General features: G+C 35.0%; 1 protein-coding gene across 9 annotated transcripts in view; it reads right to left on the bottom strand.

The window, feature by feature from the left end:
* Positions 1–21,554, bottom strand: part of KLHL5 (kelch like family member 5) — a 62,765-nt gene that overhangs the window by 5,918 nt on the left and 35,293 nt on the right. For all 9 annotated transcript variants that reach the window (XM_026085292.1, XM_026085287.1, XM_026085288.1 and 6 more), the window contains 8 exons: positions 19,669–19,805; positions 19,067–19,263; positions 11,035–11,247; positions 6,779–6,965; positions 5,959–6,183; positions 5,532–5,694; positions 2,968–3,180; positions 450–621 (listed from right to left, as the gene is read on the bottom strand). In XM_026085292.1, coding sequence (XP_025941077.1) covers positions 450–621; positions 2,968–3,180; positions 5,532–5,694; positions 5,959–6,183; positions 6,779–6,965; positions 11,035–11,247; positions 19,067–19,263; positions 19,669–19,805 — 1,507 coding nt within the window. The remainder of the gene's footprint in view (positions 1–449; positions 622–2,967; positions 3,181–5,531; positions 5,695–5,958; positions 6,184–6,778; positions 6,966–11,034; positions 11,248–19,066; positions 19,264–19,668; positions 19,806–21,554) is intronic.

The raw sequence follows: 21,554 nt of genomic DNA on the forward strand, positions 1-21,554 counted from the left end.
AATTGTTTATTAAGAAGTGACCAAAATCTTGAAGAAATTGATAAACTTGCTGAGAGGCACACTGGAGCTAAAACTAAACTCCATTTATCATTTATTTTCAGAATAGGAAGTCATGTAAACAGAACCCTCTATGACAATTTGGGAAACGTCTATATATTCTGTTAACTGTATATACACAAAATTGTCAAAGTGATATACATAGTCAAAGAAACAATGACAGTTTATTAGGATTTAAAAACTGTCTATTGAAGGTGAACCATCTTGAGATGGTAGATTAAATTAAATCTGGAGAAGTTTGTAAAGAAAAGAAAAAAAGAAGGAAAAGATTAACAACAGACTAATAGAAAAGTGCTTCTTAGAGGAGGAATTTGTTTTCTCTTTGTACAGAGAGGCACACTTGAAATAACAGCAAAATAAATAACAGTGTATGGTTTGATCAGAAACTGTACCTGTGTCCACTCATTGGTCTGGGGATCATAGGACTCTACTGTATTAAGGTATGTTTGCCCATCATATCCTCCAACAGCATACAACTTGTCACCAAGAAGACACACTCCCACTGCATCTCTGCTAATGCTCATAGAGGCCACAGCAGTCCACATATCTGTTTTTGGATCATACCTAAAAGATAATTTTTATTATACTCAAACTGATGCCAAAATTCAATGGAAAAAGTACTGGAATTGACTTTCTCAAGGTAGTAGACAACAGGTACTATTAGGAGGGCACAGGCTTTAGATGTTAATTGAAAAGGATTTTTTCCCAAATATTCTCTTTGAAAGTGTTTATTTAATCATCTGGTAACACTGTCAGTATTAGCTACATATTTACTTTGTGCTGCTTTCCATACAGTAATATATTCATGTGCATGCACATGCTCTTACTACATTTCTTACTGCATGATTAAACACACCACTCCAGAAACAGTTCTGCTGCTAGACTACAGCTGGGGCAAGTGCTTCCTTTTTTAAGAGATAACCATTAAATGTTAAAGTATAGGCTGTTAGAGTGTGGTACTAAAGAGATTCACTTACCAAGGAAGATTACCATTTTCCAAAAAAGGCCCTCCCCAAATCCCCCAAACCCCAGTTTAAGTTTGACAAAATTCTGGGAGAAAGGCAAAACCCTTAAGACAATTTATAGCACTTCTTGAATCATAATTTCCTATCATCAGAATTATCAGGACAGCAGAAGACAGATCATTTAATGAAAAAAATTTAAAGGGATTCTAGAATGTATCAACAGTTTTTATAAGTCAAACTAAGAATTAAATGGGAGGGTCCATGCTATTCTTGGGTTAAGAACTTATTTTAACCTGATTGAAAGAAACAGTGTTAGATAACAGCTTACAGCAGAACTGATGGAATCACAGGGTTCTGAAGAACTATACAAAGAAAATATTTCTTTGACTAAGAGATCTTCCAAAAATCATACTTGTAAGAACAAGTTTGGAGAATACAGGTCTTAATTTCTTTTCATGAAAGGCATGGATGTAATGAGCTCTAACAATTTTATCTTTAGTTCTCCATTCAAAGTACTACAGAAATGCATGACCTATGCAAACATAATTCTAACATAAAAATACTGCCTGAAGCACATGCTGCAAATAGAAGTATAATGTAGTGAAAGAGGGCAATTTATGTGCTACATACTGATTTTATTTTTCAATTTGAGTTACTTTATAATTCATTCATAAACCAATACAGAGGTATTGCTCTGGAAAAAGCAACTGTTCCATTGCAAAATATAGTGATAAACAAATATTCAGAAGCTTCATATGGCTTTATGAAGCTATTTCTTTTTTTCTTTCTTTCTTTTTTTTTTTTTTAAAGAGGAACTGTTTCCATGAAGTTGAAGATTCTGCATCTTGATTTCACTGTACAGAGGGAAGACATAATGCACTAAGATTATTTCAATTTATTGAACTCATGTAATGCATAACCATGTTTCAGAGAATACTGAGGCAGAAAAATACATGGACTTTTCCTGTTGCTTTCTCTTGTGCTACTGATTGTCTGTATTCTCCTGAAAATTTAATATCAGCTGAGATAGAGCTTCCTAACTGGAAGCCTTTCTGGGGTCTTGTTAATGTACCTTCCACATTTTAAGTGCTATGGGCCATATTATATATTTTAGGGTCTATTAGGACATTGAAAGTTTGAAAACTACACCTCTGTTTTTTTGCTAGAGAGCAGATAAGATCTCCCAGCCTAAAGAGATTTAGTAAAGGGAGAAGTTGGTGACAAAGAAACACTGGTAAGTGGTGGGAGATAACAGGAAAGAAGAGAAGTGGGGAATTCCACCTTCTTCGGGTGGAGGGGAAAAGGAGAATTAAAGCATATGTCAGAAATACTTGAAATGATAGCAAAGAATTAATGAGGTTTCTTAATGAGGCATTAAGAAATATTTACTGACATTTTTACTTGTTTTATGGTTCACATGTGATTCTGTCATTTATAATGCAATCATTCCATAATAGCTTTATATAAATACATAGCAATTTCAGAATAATTAAATTACATGTGAGTTTCTCAGAGTCATCAGGGTATACAGGAAAGGATATGATATTTAAAGGTCCACAAAGTTTGATCATTAACTCATTTAAAAGTTATAATATGAACTCATAATGAAACTTGTGAAAGAACTTCTGTTCCATTTGTAAAGACCTTCAGTTCCATGTTCTTCTCAATAATTAATTACCATTTAATTCAATGAGATTTTGAGAAAACAAAATGATTTTTCTAGATGAAGTGCATTAGAAAATTCTCTTTTTAATTGCATTGTTTTGGCAACATTATGAATCGTATTATGACTATACAGTATGTTTTTATATACAGGTTTACTCTGCTCACACTAAAAATACAGCTATTCTAACAGATTTTCTACTTAACAGCTCTTTCTGTAAATCACTCTACGTGCTAGCATTATTAGCATTACTAGCAGGATCCTTCTTCATCAGGATATTACCTTTCTACACAGTCTGAGAGTCTGGATGTTAAGTTTGATGCCGGGGCATCATGTCCACCTATTGCATACAAGAACCCATTCCATGTAGTTACACCTACACCGCCTCTTCTTTTTGACATTTGAGCACAGAGGGTCCATTTGTTTGTATGAGGATCAAAACATTCTACTGACTTAAGACAAGAACTTCCATCTCGTCCGCCAATTGCATAAAGTCTACAAAGTTAAAAAAAAAAAAAGTATTAATATTGCAAATATTGCCTGTCCACCAAAACATTATCATGAAAAAAAATACACAGCAACATTTTTTTGTACAGTACATAAGTTTCAAGTCATGTATGAAGGACTTTCAAGGTTGTTAAAAAGAGAAGTTTGGAAGCACAATTTCAACTTTTGATAGAATTTTTTGTTCCTAGAACTCAGACAGAAGATAAGATTTTGCTCCAGGCTTTTCCTATTGTCACAATTAACACAGAATAAAAATAATTTATTGATTTTAAATTGATTATAACAGCATTTATGTTCCAAATTGTCCATGTAGCTAAGATTTTCAAAATTACCTAAGTGACTTGACAGTCAAAGGCCCATTTCTAGTGGGGTCATAGGGACAAATTCAGTAATGGATTTATGCATGTAAAAATTCTGTCCTACGTCAATTTAGGCATGTAAGTATTTTTATGGACGTGAGCTTCAGTTCATAAATGGTAGCTCTAGATAATTCCCTCACATCCACTAGGTGGCCTAGTTTGCTCAGTTCTAGCATACAAAGGTTTCTGGCATTTCATAGCAACAAAGAATTTCAATTTTTTGTAAAATAGGGATAGAAGAAAGACTGGAGTTGGTAGCATTGCATCACTGAAGAATCTTTATAAATAATCAAATAAGTGAACTTGATCAATTCTGGGCATTTCTTTTGATGTTTATGAGCACTGTACACTTAGAAGCAGAAATACTGCATGCCCAGCACTTATTTTGAAAGGTAATGCAGAAAGCACTTTAAAAAGAAAGCAACGCATCAGAAGTCAAGTCTAGTTTGAGAGATAACCTGAAATATCATTAATGAATTCACTTCAGAACCTGAGGCAGATTACAGTATAGTTAAATAATCAAATATGCATTAGATACTATATATGATGACAGTGTGAACATCTGGCAACAGTTACTACAAAGCACTATTCAAGATGTCCTCAGTTTGGGAAATACTTTTTTTTTTTGTTTTTTAAATATAGTGACCACATTTGAATGCAAACCTATTGTAAATATGGTTGACCTAGTAGCTCTCACTAATAATTTTAATACCCTCTTAAAAAAAGACACTTTTATCGAAGCATCCATGTTTAAGAACACAACTTGTTTAAGGTAAGGAATGTACTGAAGTATCTTGAAAAATTGTGTTGCAGTTCCAGAAAGTTTATGACTAAAAATCAATGCTTTATACAACACACCATTTAAATGAACCCCTTAGCCCCCTAAAACACGACAGATTTTTGATCACTTATGCAGTGATTTAGCATTCAGGATGTGGAGAAGGATATATTCACTTCTGTATACGGAGATTTTGAGCAAATCATCTGAAAGATACCAAGTTACAGACATACCATTGCTAAAAAGTGCAGAAGTTACTAGTCCCACAGCTGCAATACAGTAACTCTGCAGGCATTTTCAGAGAAGTACTCAAGCTTCTTAGCTATAGTCACCTAGTGTTGCTGCCTATGTTAAGAGCCCAGGCTATCTTCTATAGTACAGAGAAATGTGAGGCTCTAATTCTGGTGATTTATATCACACCTGGGACTCTCTACTCATTATTATATATAATAATATATATATAAGACCTAACTTAGGCATCTGAGACTGCAGTTCCACAGCAGCCAAAGCCATTCTGCTTGCTGGTTGTTCACGTTCTTCACCCAGGTCAACAATCCCACTCATTCCTGCACTTGCTCCAGATCTCACAGGACCCTTTGCAGACGCATTTAAAAACAAAACAAAGCAAAAAAACCCCAAGCTTTTTGCTAGCTTACAATACCCAAACAGCTCAAGGGAGGTTTGGCAACTGCCACAGAGGATACATAAGCAGGAGGTGGAAACTTATGGTCAAGAGCATGATAGTCAGTATTTAGGTTAGGTTAGGCTGCCATAACCCTAGTTAGATTCTTGGAGTCAGATGGTGTAAATATTCTGCCACAGCTACGACAATACTAATAGTTTAGATAAGTGACTACAAGGCTGGTGGAAAACTAGATGGACTGCTGGTCTCAAAAGACTGTGATCAGCAGTACAAAGTCCAGCTGGCAGCTGGTTACTAGCAGTGTTCCTCCCAGGCTGACACTGGGGCTGATACTGTTTAACATCTTCAGTAACTCCCTGAAGAGATGGCTTCTCGTAAGTGATACTAAGGGGCACTGTGATGCTGTGGGGAGGCCTGCTTGGCCCAATATGCTATCCCTTCTGTAAATAGAGAGACTATGCTATTAACATATATCTGTCAAGAGAAATACAGTCATTTAGGATGTTTCTCTAATTCCATTAAAATAATGAAAAAGAAAATGGAAGTTGCCTTCACATACTTTCCATTTAATATTGCTACCCCAACAGTGCTCCTTGGAGTTGACATGCTAGCTACAAAGTTCCACTGACGAGCCTGTGGATCCCATCTTTCTACTGTATTCAGGTAGCTCCAGCCATCGTGTCCTCCTACAGCATACATGGGACCTTCCAATACAGCTACTCCTTTAAAAAAAAAAAAAAAAAAAAAAAAAAAATCTGGATAAGGGGATGGGGGGAAAAAAATCACATTCTCCTAGCCACAGCCCAGCACGCACTAAAAAATGCTGGATATAGCCTGAAGGGGAAAAAAAGAGTTCAACAACAGGTCAGCATTAAAACAAAGTTAATCTTTTCCCTAAAATTTAATTTTTAAATGTTTTTTTAACCAATCTGAAAATAGTTAACCTTTTAAAAATAAGCATTCAGCCTTTACAGAACTCTACATACCAAGACCATGACGATGTGTGGACATAGGTGGCATTACACTCCAAGTTTTTGTTCTAGGGTTGTAGCACTCCACAGTATTCAGTGTTTTCAGTCCATCTCTGCCACCAACAACATACAATTTATCATCTAACACTGCAACTCCAAACTGTAATCTTCGTCCATTCATGTTTGCAACAGGGGTCCACATGTTGGTACGAAGTTCATACTTTTCAATGCTTGTAGCTCCTGATTGATATGTAAGTTATAGAAGAATTATTGGGATAGTTTTTATTTTAGCAATATGCTGATCCCACAAGACCCTTCAGCATGTTCTTAATTCTATGTATATGAATACCAGATTCCTTCTAACTACCATTACATTTACAGTATGGAAGCTTCTATAAAAAAAAAAAATCTGAGTAGCTCTGACAGAACCCTTTAACAATTAGTCAAAAAGCATTTTTTTGTTTTTATACATGCACACACCATCTTTGTGTGTTTTCTGTCATTTTCTTCCTTTTCCATATTACTTCCCATTCACGTAAATAAAGATTAGTTTTCATTCAATTCAACATTTCACTTCTCAGAAATCAGATACTCCCTTGATTTCAAAATTAATAACACAAGCTTCCATAGTGCTTACAATATTATCAATGCTACCTATATTTTTAACCTATAAGCAGTCAGTGTACATTTTTGAAGTTTCATGCTTGATACTGTAGAATCTTTGAATTTTATAATTGACATGCTAGATTAACATTTATCAAGCATTTCTTAAAAAAACCCCAAAACCCAAAAAACAAAAAAACCTTCATCAACTACTCATTATATAAACCAATACCTTTTGTTGCATCCATTCCTCCAACTGCAAACAACACTCCCACTGTAGATTTTCTAGGTTTGGTGCGAGGACTTTGTAACATAGGTCGTCTCTCTGGCAACAGATGGTACTTCATTGCTTCCATAATGAGTTTTTGACATTCAATGTCATCTCTAAAGAGTGCATTATTTTCCATATCTGCCAGAAACTGTGGAAAAAGAAAGAAAAGAAAATTAAAGAAGCTGAATAGCTATGAAGCACAAGAAGAATAAAAACAAAATCACAAGAAAATGTTTTATCCAGAAATCTATATTGTCTAATTTAAAAATATATATATATTTCCAAAAAAGTCATATGAATAAGTGTAAAGACCAACTACTAATAAACAAAATGAACAAAGCACGTTTTAAGCTAGACCACTACATAAAAAAAATAAAGGCGGGGTGGGGAAAGGCCATAATTTTAATGGACAATTTACACTTAATAGCAAATATGTTAAAAACAAACAAACAAACAAAAAAAAACAAACAAAAAAAGGAACCCAACTCCAGATATATAACACAGTTTAACCTGGCTGATTCTAATCCAGAGGTCTATAAAAGACACTTCAGGAAGAGGCTGCATATTTTAATATAGATTCTATTCTTGCCTCTGTCACTGACCCACAGTATGATATCAATTATTACATACCTTTGTGACATATTTCAAGATCATGAATGCTAGCAAATTTGAACAAGTGTTAAAATTTAAAAATGACTTAAATAAAACACAAGCTGAATAAAGACCACTATTAACACTTTTTAAATGAAAAGATTCTGGAGGCTTTTGTATTCCATATTTGTCAGACTATAGGAAAAACACTAGGTTAAGTGTCCCAACTTTATTAGAAAGACTAGGTGTCTGGGGTTTTTTTTTTTGAGCTGCAAGACATTTAGTATGGCCTAAGTAACAGAGGAAAAAGCAAGCAAAGCCTGGAATGTCCCAGAATGGGACTTTGACAGTTAAGAGAACAACTAGAAAGAGATAAATGCCTCATACTTGCCATTACAAAATTCAAACACATTGCGAATATCGGTTGTCAACCGATAACAGGTACAAAAATGCTGTGAGATTAGACATCAGGAGTACTGAAGAAACTTATGATGAAATAGCTGCACTACTATAGTGTGTATAGCTCTGGCTTAAAACTGCCTTAGGTCTAGAAAGTGGCAAATACAACATCCATGGTTCCAGAAGAGATGCAGATAATTACACACTGCTAAGCCTGACATCTCTGTATCAGGCAAATCAATAGAAACTATGACAGAAAACAGAATTAACACATACACAGAGAATTCCAAAAGACTTTCAACAAAGTCCCTCAGTAAAGACTTCCAAGGAAACTCAGCCTGGCTTTTTCAATATTTCTCTAATTGGCTAATGTTTTGATTCTATTAAAACACCAAATTAAAATGCTTTCATGTACATTACCAGCAGGAACTTAATTTTTATTCACTGCTTTCAGTACTTTCCATTAGTTTTTCTCTTGACACAAAGCACCACTTACTGGTTTTATCATTTCATAGTGCCGCTTCATGATTATAAAATAGTAAACTAAAAGCAATGTTTGAACTGTCAGCATGCAATGCCATTAACTTGCATATAGCTTTAAGAATCAGTGAATACTACTGTCCTAAACTGGACTTTGTCATAGCTGCTATGTTATTGGGGGGGAGAGGGGAAGATATGATTACTGTGTCAAGTTTTATAAGCCTTACTGATGCTGATTGCTTCTGGGACCAAAATTTAAGAATATTTACAACAGTAAGGACTTCTACACATTCAGGATGCAAAATTTCAGGAGCATGCACTGAAAATTGAAGCTTATAAAAAACATGATCAATTCAGACTTCCAATGTATTTTTCTTACAGAAAACTCCTATTTAATATTTAGGGGACTAAGACTGTAAAGCAGCACTATGTGTGTATGTATGAGTTTTGTAATATCAAAACAGTCTACCTTTTTTCCAATCCCCCCTCCCAAACTGTAGAGAAGTTTTCTGATAGCACAGGGTCTCAATCTATGAAATTAAATACATCTTGGTTAAAAAGAAATGCATTTGAATATGGTTTTGGCACACACAAACCCTGCATGCTCTTGAAACTACACCTACTGCATTACAATTTCCTGTGAATATTCTTCACTTAAAGAACTTGGAATTGGATTGAGTCCTCATTTTTCAGGTTTCTTTATTTATGTAGCACCTTGTACTAAAAATATTTATAAGTGAGCAGTTACAAGTGACATGTTAGCATGAAGTTATAGTCATTGGAAACCTGATGAAGAGCAAAAGTAAAAGCAGACACAAGTACTATGAGTTTCTGACTAAAATGAAACTGAACCCATCTTGTAACTTAGGAATTGCTTAATCATCCTTTTCATTTATTTATCAGAGGCGAAACACTTGCCATCTTACAGATTAAGAATCAGACAAATATTCATCTTAAGCCTTTGTAATAGCAACAAGAGTCTACCAGAGGTTTAGGACGCTTCTTGCATTAACAGGAAGAGATGAATTATTATTACATAAAACACAAAATGCTATGTGCAAAGACATGCACAAAAATAAAACTGATAAAACCAATGAATCATTACAATTTTTTTGCCTCCAGCACTAGTTTCATAGTATTTCCTTAAGTTTTTTTTGAAGTGTATTAATCTAATATTCATTACATATCTCCTTACAACATTATTGATTTCAGCAAGTTGTTCAATTTTCTGACTTCATTTCTTTCAAATAGCTTTGACCCTTCAACCATAAAATTGGAAACCTTCTCATTATACTGTGTTTGCTCTCACATTGCCTAATGTCACGTGGTCATGAAGGAAAACATAACTCTGAAAACATGTTGAGACTGTTTTAGGCACTTCAACTCAATTACTAATTGGTGCATTATTAAAATCACAGCTTTAACACTTTCATTTGTTAAAGGAAGTAATGAAAAGACAAAAGGAAAACATGAAACTAGAAATGCAAGCATATATTTGGAGAAGACATGGAAAATTAAAGATAAAATAATAAGTGAAATATGACACTGCTTTTCTGTTTCATTCTGGTATTTTCCTAATCAATTACTGAATGGGCTAATTTAGTTTCATTACATATTTCTTGGATAAATTCTGTTCTTTCAGTTTCTAAAATGTTTCAATTACAGTCAATTAAAACAAAAGGAATAATGAAGTGGTTACAGACTTTATACTTAATTATTAGTTAATTAAATGCTGAGGAAAAAAGTGATTTCCTCCAGGTCAGCTGACTTAGACTATACTGTATTTCTAGAAGAAACGAGTTCCAAAACCAGGGTCACAATGGAGAAAATCCTGCCATAGCATATAGAATAATCAGTATATAAAAGCCAATACTAAAATGCTTGCTAGTGAACCCTTCTAGTCAGGAAGAGGATACTGGATTAGAGGCAATGAACAGAGTGCTGCATATGTCATTTATCACTATGAATGCAGAAACTCCAGTTTTGGTGTTAATGAAGTCTACTTATTATTCAGGTTTCATAAAAAGTCTATTTTTCTCATTTAATAGAGGTAATTCTTACTTTACAAACTGAAAACTGTAACTCAAAGTCCTTTGACTTTATATACGTGTTAAATATTACTAATGAAGATTCAGCATGGAAAGCTAGCACAAGGGAATCAAGCTCAGTTTACATGCATGCTATCATATAACAAACACAATGTTACACATGACTATCAAGAGTAGCCATTCCCACAAGACTGGGAAAACTGTCATTCACAACTGTTATTCAAACACAAACCGAGCTCAAGCCTTCCTCAACAACATGTGGAAATGCCCAGGAAGGAGAAAAACTACTGATCGGGAAGTACAAAAGGTACCTGAAGATGATTTACCAAGAGTTATGGAAGGAAAAAAAAAAACAAAAAAAACCACTTAAAATAATTTCCTCAAACTGTATTTCTTAAATCTCAAAGACAGCTGTAAACTAGATGAAGGAAATTTAGCACTTAAAATAAACTGTGCAAATTCCATAAAGGAGAAATTTAAAAAGGATACACCTTCTGGTGATAAACATATCCTTGATAAGCATTTTTTTACGCAATGGAAAGAAATTTTCCTAGCAGCTCCACCCCTTCTTGTGTCCTGACTGATCTCAGATCTTCTAGAATCTAGAAGCTTTTGCGATTTGTCACTGGCTGTATATAGATACAGGAGGCATGCCCACGATAACCATGGTATAAACTAGAAAGGAACAGAACAATCTACCTGTGGAGCAAGCAGAGGCAGTCTAATGTAAGCCAGGAGTTTACTGAGATCTTTCCTTCTCTGTTCCAAATCATGTCGAACCCATGTAAGTAGTGCGTTCAGTATAGTTTCTTCATTAGGAATATTCATATCATCACTTGCTAAAAGCTTTGCAATTTCAGTGGCTGGCAATAATAGAAATTCCTGGTTTCTAATTACTTCCATGAAATTTTCCTGAAAAAGGAAAAGTATTTTTAATATAGATGACATAATTTGAAGATAGTCTTTTATGAAGCCCCTGCTACGTCTTCCCCACTTGTCCTTCCTTCATGCCACCTCTCAGACGTGCCAGTAAACTGACCTAGGAGAGAAAAATCTGTACGGAGTTATTTTTAAACCTGATCATTTCCCCAACTCTGTTTACCACATGGCCCCACAGACAGATGTGCTAAAACAACTGGGGGGGAAGTGCATGGAATTGCATGAGCAATGGGTTGTGGGGGCTGCTCATGTAGGCACTGCAATTGGAAGAAATTCTTTCCAAATTATGGTTTAAAAAAATGAATTGAGTTGTTTGCACTTGATGTAGAATATGTAGAATACAATGTAAGATGCTTTGCCAAGCAAAGAGCACAGCATACTACAACTACTGAGCRTATCTGTAATAGTTTTCATTACTACTAGATTAAACTACAGCAATTTAAGTTTCCACAGGAAATAAACAACACTAACAATTTCATTTTGACATTCAGTAGGTTCTTTCAAGTTTATTTTACTATTTTATAGGTTTTATACAGCTGATCTGATAAACTGACAGGGAGCAAAAGATACAAAGAATCCACAATACTGTACACTCTTTGCTTCGTTAGCAAGACTTATTTTGATAGGATTCCATCTTCTAATTTTCCTTCTGTCATTTCCAGCAATAAATCCTTACTTCAAAGTCAGAAAGATCACAATATATAACATTTCTGACATTTCTATCACATTACTTCAAAATACCAGGACTTACATAATATTCTGTAAGGATTCTCATGAACTGAGGCAAAAGTAGCAGAAAAGTATATAGAAACATGGTAAGCACTATGAGCTTATAGTGAGAAACCTGAAAGTTTTTTTTGGAATGTAACAGAAAAAGGTGAGATCATGTCTAACCTCTTTCCCCATATACCTTTACAAGGCAGCAAAGGAAAGAAAAGTAAAAGCAATCTATGAATCACATGTTCTTATACTTTGGCAGCTCAAAAACCAGTTACCTCATACTCCAGACTCAAAGTAACTTCATGGTAACAAACTAGTATTACATTCAATAGAGTAAACATACTGTTGATTGCTAGATAGCCAACAAACTGAATGCTGGTTTTGCTCTTCAACCACACATACCTCCAAAACACCTGGAGGATGAAGGGCATTAGATCCATGTATGAGATCTAACTGAACTAAATCAATCAGCCTTAAAATTAGTCTTATTTAGTATTTTGTTTAATGATATCAAAACAGAATTGCATGTTAATGAAAAAATCTGAATTAGAAGCAGCTACATACTGGAAAAAATACGATTTCAAGGTAAAATAAAAAATGACCATGAAAATCAGACACTTGGGAGCAGAAGCAGGACCTGCACTGCAAAACAGGTACAAATTTAGAGTACAAAACAGCAACAAAAACATACAGCACAATTTAACATTGCACATACACAGGACACTGATGACAAAGCAAACAAGTAATACCTCTTCCTTTTTATTACTTAGTCTAATCATTTCATTCAAAGCTAGGTACCTCAGTACTCCAGAAATACTAAAAAAAACTAAAGAATGCTGAGCAAAGAGGAAAAAACTAATAAGGAGTAAAACAGTCCATCTTACACGAGAAGTAACATATATAGTGTGGCTACAAGACGTCTAAGGGAAAGATCAAAGTGACTACACTCCAGAGATAACTATGGAGTTGAAACCAGGGAAACAACTGAAAGCGTTATCTGTGGACATAACTGTGGATTCCTGAACAGAATTCCAAAAGGAAAATTTTACATTTAACATCTGAAAAGCTTTCCTAATAAAGGGATCCAATTGGCTACAGAAGTAGTCTTTTCAAGTGAAAGCTGTAACAGATTAGAAGGGCGATAGAACTGTCTTTTCCTCTTTAATTTATCTCTGTATTACAAAATGGAAGTTCAGATAATGAGCAAACACAGGAATTAAAAACAGTGAAAGGACCATACCAATTTCAGCAACACCACACATGCTTTTTTTTTTTTTCTTTCTTTAATACTCTGTTATTGAATGCTTGGGAGTAAAATTGAAGTTGAAAACCAATCAAAATTATTTCCAGGGCTCAAACATGCAGTTAAAAGAAATTCAGATCCCACTGAGTTGTTTTCACTGTTCTTTTTGGTTGAGTCTCTGTCCTAGAGCATTTGCAAGCTGGAGCTGTGCTTTTAGTTTTGCTGAATAAACAGGCAGTGAGCACTGACAAAGAGAAAAAACAACACTTACTACCTTAAACCTTCCATATTTTCTATCCAGATCACAGGGAGAGGAAAGGGAAAGCACCTGGATGGAAAATTTTCTTTGTCTCTGAAGGCAATGATGAGCTGATCTTGCATGAGTCATTCAGGAATCTTCTTCAGAAAGGTTTTTTCCAACTGGATTTAATCTCTTCAACAGCTGCTGTATGTAAAAGCCTGATTTTCCTTCTTGTTATTTCCAGACAATTGCTTTCTGATGGGAACAAATTTAACTTCCTCTTGCTCCCATTCTATTTTTAGAGCAGAGACTCCTTTTGAGCACAGTATCAAAGCATTCCACTGGGAATACAGCCACACAGGCCTACGTCTGGGACCTCTTATAATCAGAATCTGACAGTTCCTCTTCCTCTACAGACAGGGATTCTGAAGACAAAAAGGAGGAGCCAGTGTATCTCCTAGCATTCTTAACCTCCTGATTAGCCTTTGCTTTTCTTCTTCTTATGGGAACTCTCTGTGGAAGAACAGGATATTTCAGAGAACAAACGGTCTGTACTTTCAGTCCCCTGTCTTCTGGTCTTGAAAGTTAAAAAAAAAAAAAAAAAAAAAAAAAAGCTGTTGGGCAGAGAGTCTTGCAACTGTAAGATATGCTTTTTCAGAGATTCATCTGTTCCAACACTAACAAAAAGTAATGGAAACACATTTCCTGAATGGAATGGTTGAACTAGAAGGCAGAGTTTGTTGTAAAAAAAAAAAAAAAAAAAAGTTTCCCTCCCCCAACATCAGCTCCTCAAAGACCTTGGCCTGACGTTTACACGCTAGCTGAAGCTACCCACCGTGGCATCCCTCACTCAAATCATAAGCTCAGATCCACCCCCCACCCCCAACAGCTGCAGAGTGAATAATGCTGATATTCTTAACCAGAGTTCTGTCTTGGCCTTGGTACAGAGCAAAAAAATATCAGGCGCATGTAAAACATATGGGCCATGATCCTTATTTTCAGGTGGTGCTTATTTCCCAAAGTGGAACCCAGTTAGATGGTTAGGCTTCCTAATATCAAAAGGATTTGAATCTCAGTGTAATCAAAAAACCCACAGGCTGAGAAGAACTGTACACAGAAATCCATTAGGAAGCTCTAACAACAGAGCTCTGTCTAAATTCTGAACCTGGGCAACTGAACAGCAAAAGATGTATGACTCATAGGATCTGAAGGAGTACAAACAGGGAAAGTAATTTTGTCATCTGCTGGCTGCTGCAGTCAGCTGGCCAATTTAGGTATAGATTTGCTAAGAAGAACTTAGAGCTGAGGTATCGGACCTCCTAGGAAACTATTATGGTCAGACAAACATAAGACAGCAGCCACTTCCCTTTAAGTCAGCTTTGACTGCTGTGCTTAGTGATGAACCAACACAATGCTCTTGGTGTGCTCTAGGTTTGTTTAGAGTACATCTAATGCAGCTTGACTCCTCTCTGTGTAGTTTCTGGATTCCAAAACAGGTTAGGCAGCATCCAGAAACCTATTTAGTCACACCATGGCAGCAATGACCTTTTGTGTTAGGCAGAACTGTACCCACAGACCTTGAAAGCCAGAAGTATCTGGGAGAGTTTTCAAAGGCGAAAAAAAGTGAATGAGTACTTTCAAGTCAGAGGGTCAATGACCAGGGTATTTTGGAACGCAATTTCAGGTGCAGGAATATAAAATTCTTGTTTTAGACATTAACACAATCTTTGGATCTGGACCTTTGTGGATAAAAAATACTGAAATTTCTCACCTCTTTCCCAGACATCCCCCTTCCTGMCCCCCCCCCCCGCCCCCCAAACAAACTATCCTGGCTGTTGGGAGAAAAAAAGGCATATTATACCTCTTTGCTTCATCTTCCAAAATTGTAAACTCTGTATTGTCATGATTTTTGCTGCTCAACTCCTGCTCTACAAGAGAGAGTAAGTCCCACACCTGCCTGTTCTTCTGCAAAATTCCTAGCTTCTGTGATTGGCCTCCTCTTCAAGTCTTTCTTCTTACAAACAGCCATTGCTTGTGCTGAGAAATCATGCAAACTACAAAATCAACTTTATCTGAAGCTTGTCAGCTTTTGATCATTGCTCATGTACTTCTGAAGAATTACAATGAAAACCAGCATGACCTTGCACTCTGCTTTAAAGCATGAAAAGCTCTGAGAAACAAAGCTTATAAAGCTGTTTACTTAGAGACTGAGTCAGGCACTATCACATTTTTTGTTTAGGAAGTCTGCTAACTTTTTTGGGGAGGGGGGTTATAAGTAACAAAGTTCAAAATTCAGCTACTGAAAAAGCTGCTGATACTTACCTCCCTATGCACTATAGATATTTCAAGTTCTGAAAATAGCATGGGCTAACTTTTCCTCATCTGAAGTTTACTTTTTTCTTTGTGAAAAGGGAGCTAAAGCTTTTCATCCAAGGTAAACTATCAATTGTTCTCAAACAAACAAGGTAACAAAATAGATGTTTCTTTTGATGTTGTGAAGACAACTAAAGTTCATCAGTAGGCATTATACTGGAGGGCAAGAAAAATGCAAAGAAGCCACTATGTGTGAAAAGGCTTTATGAATTAAAGTGAATAGACACACTGTTGGCTAGCCTATTAAAGTATTTAAATTGATAGTTATATTATCCCAGCAAAACAGCAAAAAGGATGACCTTGGTATAAAAGATATCTTTACTCAGACACATCTCATGATTCTGTCAACTGTATTTTACATTCTTGATTCTTAAAAATCAAGTACATAGTAGCTCTTTATACAGCATTACATCCACAATCGTTCACCTCTTATTATTTCATGTTTCTCTTAATGCATCCTGAGAATTTTTCAAGCTTTAAGTTTGCAGTGTCAAAAAATTGACCTGTTTTGATAACCTTGAAAATGTTTCTCTTCTGAATAAATASCTTATCAACTATCAACTGAATAAACAATAATGTAACTTTTAAGTCCTTTTAGTATAACATACATCTATAGCTTTAATATGAAGTGGTGCAGCATTCAAATCCATATTATTATATTTATATTTCTTAATCACACTGCATTGTGTGATTAAAACCATGCTAATGCTTTCCACTGACTCTAATGAACATTATTCAGAGCAGGTCTATTAACAGAGGTAGGCTTATTGGGATAACTTACTGATTGGTCTTTTATTTTAACCAAATACTCATTTCATCTTAATTTCTAGTCCTGATGTAATAAAGCTGGTAAAGGTGCTTATCAGAATATTCATTGTGTCACATAAATCTTTAAAACCGAGAAGTTGTTTTAATTGCAGAAAACCAGTTGTATGGTAGTCTGATTTTTTTGTCAGAGGAAAAGAAAAAGTCATAGAAAAAAACATATATAGATTAAAATATATTATTCATTAACTTCAATTTCCAGTGCTTTAAGGGAGGCAAAATCACATGGAAAAAATCTAAAATGTGCACTATGTTCACCATAATCCCTTACTATTTGCAGCACATAAATAAGTCATAGTTTTAACAAACAGAATTTACAAGTACTACAGGTGTGCTTAAACCCTATGCTCTAATACTTTTTAATGGAAAGAACATCAAGTAGCTAACATTTATTACTGTTGAACATTTTCTACTTTCAAAAAGCTTTTAAACAAATGAAATTACTTGGAAATTTATTTTAACTGAAGATTCAATTGGACTATACATTTCTATGCAGTTTCCATAGCAACATTCGTTTCAAACTAAGGAAGCTGCTTCTCTTACTCATCATTAGTAAAATTCAATTTCATGTCTCTGTTGGAACTAAACAACATTAAAAGAGGCCTTGGGAAGAATTCATCTAGCACAACTAATTAGTTTTGAAAATGGCTTTTAAAATCCATCTAATTTAAATTTCATTCACATCAAAGCCTTAAAAGCAACAATTTTGCCACTCAGTAAACAATGGTCAAAAGGCATACAACTATATTCCTGTGGTCTGAACAAAAGAAAGATGGGGTGTCATAAAAGAATGGCTGTTAGAAAGTTCACAACCACTTTCTCCCACAAAAAGTCAGGAGTTGCAGGTCAAAATAGTAAGACTATATAATCTCTAACACTTACTTTTAAGATGCACTAGTCCAGCATTTGCTACTATTCTAATCTTTGTATTCCACTAATAAAGTTTATAATGGACATGACAATAACACAGACCAGAACATATGCTTATTCTGAGAAAGAACAGACTGGTCAAAGGACGGAGGTTCTCTTTTTGCATACTATTTTGCATTACAATTTCTCTGTCAACATTAATTCTAATATTCCTCAAAGGTATAAAATACATTTATCTTTACTGTTTCATTTGACTCTATTTCTAATTGTGGTCTCTTCATCTATGATTGAACAATAAATGAAGGTCAAGAATAGAAACATGTAAATTACAAACTGAACACTATTTATTGACTGTTTTGATAAACTTCAGCACGTGTATAATTTCAAATAGAGCAGAGATCCAGTCATTAGGAAAGAACATTATATCATAGAAAAAAGATCTATTTTAAACTGTTTTCATACTCAACTAAGTTATTTTAAGCCAAGAAGGAATTAAAAACAAAACAAAACAAAAAAAMCCAGCAGTTTCCAAATCAGCAAACACTCGGAAGGTAAGAGGATAACCCATGGATTTCTAATTGTAATTACAAGACAAAAAAATTACACCTCTTGGATCTAAGCCAATAGTTTAATGGCAATGCAATGCAATGCCATACAAGCAAATTAAGTACCATCTTAATTCCCATGCCTCTTATGCAGTATCTACATGCCCTAGTTCAGGTCCCAAGAGCTCAAGCAGGCAKGTGAAATTTCATCAAGAAGAGAGAAAAATACCTCACAAAACTCTGCAAAGAGCAGATGAACTGACTTGCCTTAGAGATACTTCTCCTGCTTTCTTCTGCTGACATTACTAAAATGTTCCTTTGAGAATGAAAATGAGAACATTTTAAAATTGGGGGGGAAAAAAAAAAAGGACGGCTATTAAAAAGCTGAAATTTAATTAAACTGGTAGATCAGTCTTTCTCTAAATAAACTCATAAAAGTATCTCTGGCAAATTTGTATCTAGCCCCATATTGGATAGCCCAAGACCATATTCTTCGATTCCTTGCTGATATCCTAATGAATTAAGGATAAACCAGAATCTATACCGACGAATATCCACATTCACACCCCATGTGCAACTTAGAACCTGATTTCTGCAATTCCTTACTGAATGAAACAGTACAGTATTTATTTTTTAATGTCTTATTTTGGACTAGATGACAGCAGCTTGCCTACTGTTGAGTTTGTAGTTTTCAACTGTCAGAGATAAGAACTAGCTTTTGAATTATTTTATTGAACGCATATCACACAATCCCACTACGGCTACAAGGAACTGTTAATGCATGCCTATTTTCTTCCAACTCTAAGCCAGCAACTTTATAGTTATTTTGTCATTTCTCAGCATGGGAACATACACATGTTCTTGCTTGGAAAGTGGTCATGGTTTTCTGGGGGGAAAAAATTTAGCATTTTATTCAGGCTGACATTCTGTATTTTCCTTACTAAAAAGTAGATGATGCTTAAAATAAGAACATACCATAGTGTAATTGTGAGCCACCTTGTGCAAGTCAGTGCAACCCTGCGCATCAGCAAAAGATCGGATTCCAAGGCAGTTGGACGGGTGAAGCTGCTTCATTAGGAACTTACAGCACGCTTCTACAACCTGAGAGAGCTGAAGAAGGCAAGCTGTAGACAACAGGCACTCAATGTTATCTTCTTTTAATTCAAGACGACCTAGCAACAATAAAAAAAATAGATCACATTATTTTACTTTCATCATTTGTCAAACTCCCCAAAACTCGTATGCAACAGAATTATTTACAGATTAAGGTTCAGCAAACATCATTCCCAGCAACAGATAACCAGCTTTTCAAAATTAGTACCTATAATGATGCAAGAAAATGGAATCTTAATAAAATTCCTTTTTTGTCAGTCATAATACATCTGAAATATTCAGGTAATTAGAGAAACTATATCCTACCAGGTTGCCTCAGGTAAGAGCAGTGATGATAATTTAACTCATTTATAAAAAAATTAAGTGAATAATAATAATTAAAAAAAAAAGCACCTGAAATCTAGTAATGGATTATAATGCTCACAGGAGGACAAATCATTAGACAATTTTCCCATTATAATTACCTGTATATGCATATTGAACCAGAGCCCACAATGCATTTGGCTCCACACCTTCCATCTTGATTTCTTCCTGTCTTGCTTCCCTTACATCATTAGTAAACATTGCTGCAAAGTAGTCAGAAACAGAGGAGAGAACCAATCTGGGTACACAATGCAGGAGAAATGGAGAGAGACAAGGAGAGGGTGAGGAGGGAGGGAAGGAAAAAGAAAAAAAAAAAAGCTTAGTCAAGCTGATGTTTGTTAGTTTATGCTTCATTATTTTGCCCTTTGACAAAACGCTGTACTGAGAAAAAATTTTTAAAGTTGACAAACTGCTTCATGCTCCAGTTCCTCTCTATGAATAATGAAGTACTGTTACTGAAACTACATTTGCTGCTGAAGTAAATGATTTACCATTTCAAAGCTCAGTAACTTTTAATAGTCAACACAAAAATAACCCACAAAAATACATACCCTGGAAATGGAATATAAATAAATATAATGAAAATAAAATAATTTTAGTTGATTTCCATGTATATCAGTTACTTTTTTAAAAAACATAAAGACTGACTTACTTGTCCTTTTTCAAGTGCTTTAAAATGATTTTACTCTTAGTGCACACACATGCATTCATTTACAAATCCTGATGACAGAACTAGGCACAGTAAAAATGGAGGCAGTAYACACAACAAAAGCCCATATATATGAGTAGGAAAAAGTAATCCACAGAAGAAAATAATTTACATAGTAATTTCTTTTGTGTGCATTRAGCATTTTATTAACAATTCTGAGTAATTTAAGATACTGAATAAGTAAACATGCTGTTACTGCTCAACAGATATTTCTTTAGATTACGGAGAGTAAACATTAAGTATATAAAACAATGGCACTCCACACAGTGTGCAAGAATTAAGAAGTCTCAGTATAAGTTTACAGGACTAGGGTGAAAGAGAAAGGAAATCCCAAATCCTCTGGAGCAGGAATATCCAACCCATGGTTCTGTTGTATGAAGCCCACCAGAACTATTCATGAGATCTGCTCTTCCCTTTCCTAAGAGGCCAGGCTATGGGCTGGATCAATTTTCTTGCTGTGGAAGTCCACTGTTAGTTGTCGTGCTCACAGAGAGATCATATATAAACATCCTTGCATATGTTCTGAGCCACACACACAGGAACCCCAAGAATCAAGCCTACTGCCCGCACACTACCCAGTGCATCTGCATATACACTATGAATCCAGTTCTTCAGGAAATATCAGTTTGTGCTGAGTCTTTACATTGGCTTGTTAAGATGACAGAGGTTGGGGGCCAAAAAACAGAATAAAATTAGTTGACTGTCCAGTTGGAAAGGTGAGCACCACTACTGACAAATAAGTCTCAGATGTGTATAAATGCAGAGCATTGCAGGTACATAAAAAAAGGTTATGTTAACAGTGAAGTAGCACTTTTTTTTACTTCTTTCAACTATTTTTTTCATGCTTTTGTATCTTCTGACCATTGACCATTTCCATCTTTTTGGTCAGGCCTGCAGTAGGGTAATCAACTTTTTTCTAGTTGCTGAGGCAACAAAAACGTGTATGACTGGATAGGAAAAGGATTTTATTTTTTTTTTAAAGCTTGTACGATTGAAACAAAATTTTGTAATGAGAAATGAAGTTCTGTTCTTTTGAAGAACACACAGTTCTTGTAATATGAGATTTCTTCTGTGGCTCATTCTCAGAGAAAAATTAGAACATTTTGTCAGGGTACCACACAAGCATCAGTCCTAAGCATTTTAATCTCCAGTTTAAAGATACCTTCAGCTGAATGAAAATACTGCCTCTTAGAGAACTGTAGAAATTTAGTGAGATTGGATAGTAAATTCATCTAATTACCAAGGGAAAGTTTCTGCAGCTGGTTTTGATGCTTGAAT

The sequence above is a fragment of the Apteryx rowi genome, unplaced genomic scaffold (genome assembly GCF_003343035.1).
Source record: "Apteryx rowi isolate R43461 unplaced genomic scaffold, aptRow1 scaffold_664, whole genome shotgun sequence".
Lineage (NCBI taxonomy): Eukaryota > Metazoa > Chordata > Aves > Apterygiformes > Apterygidae > Apteryx > Apteryx rowi.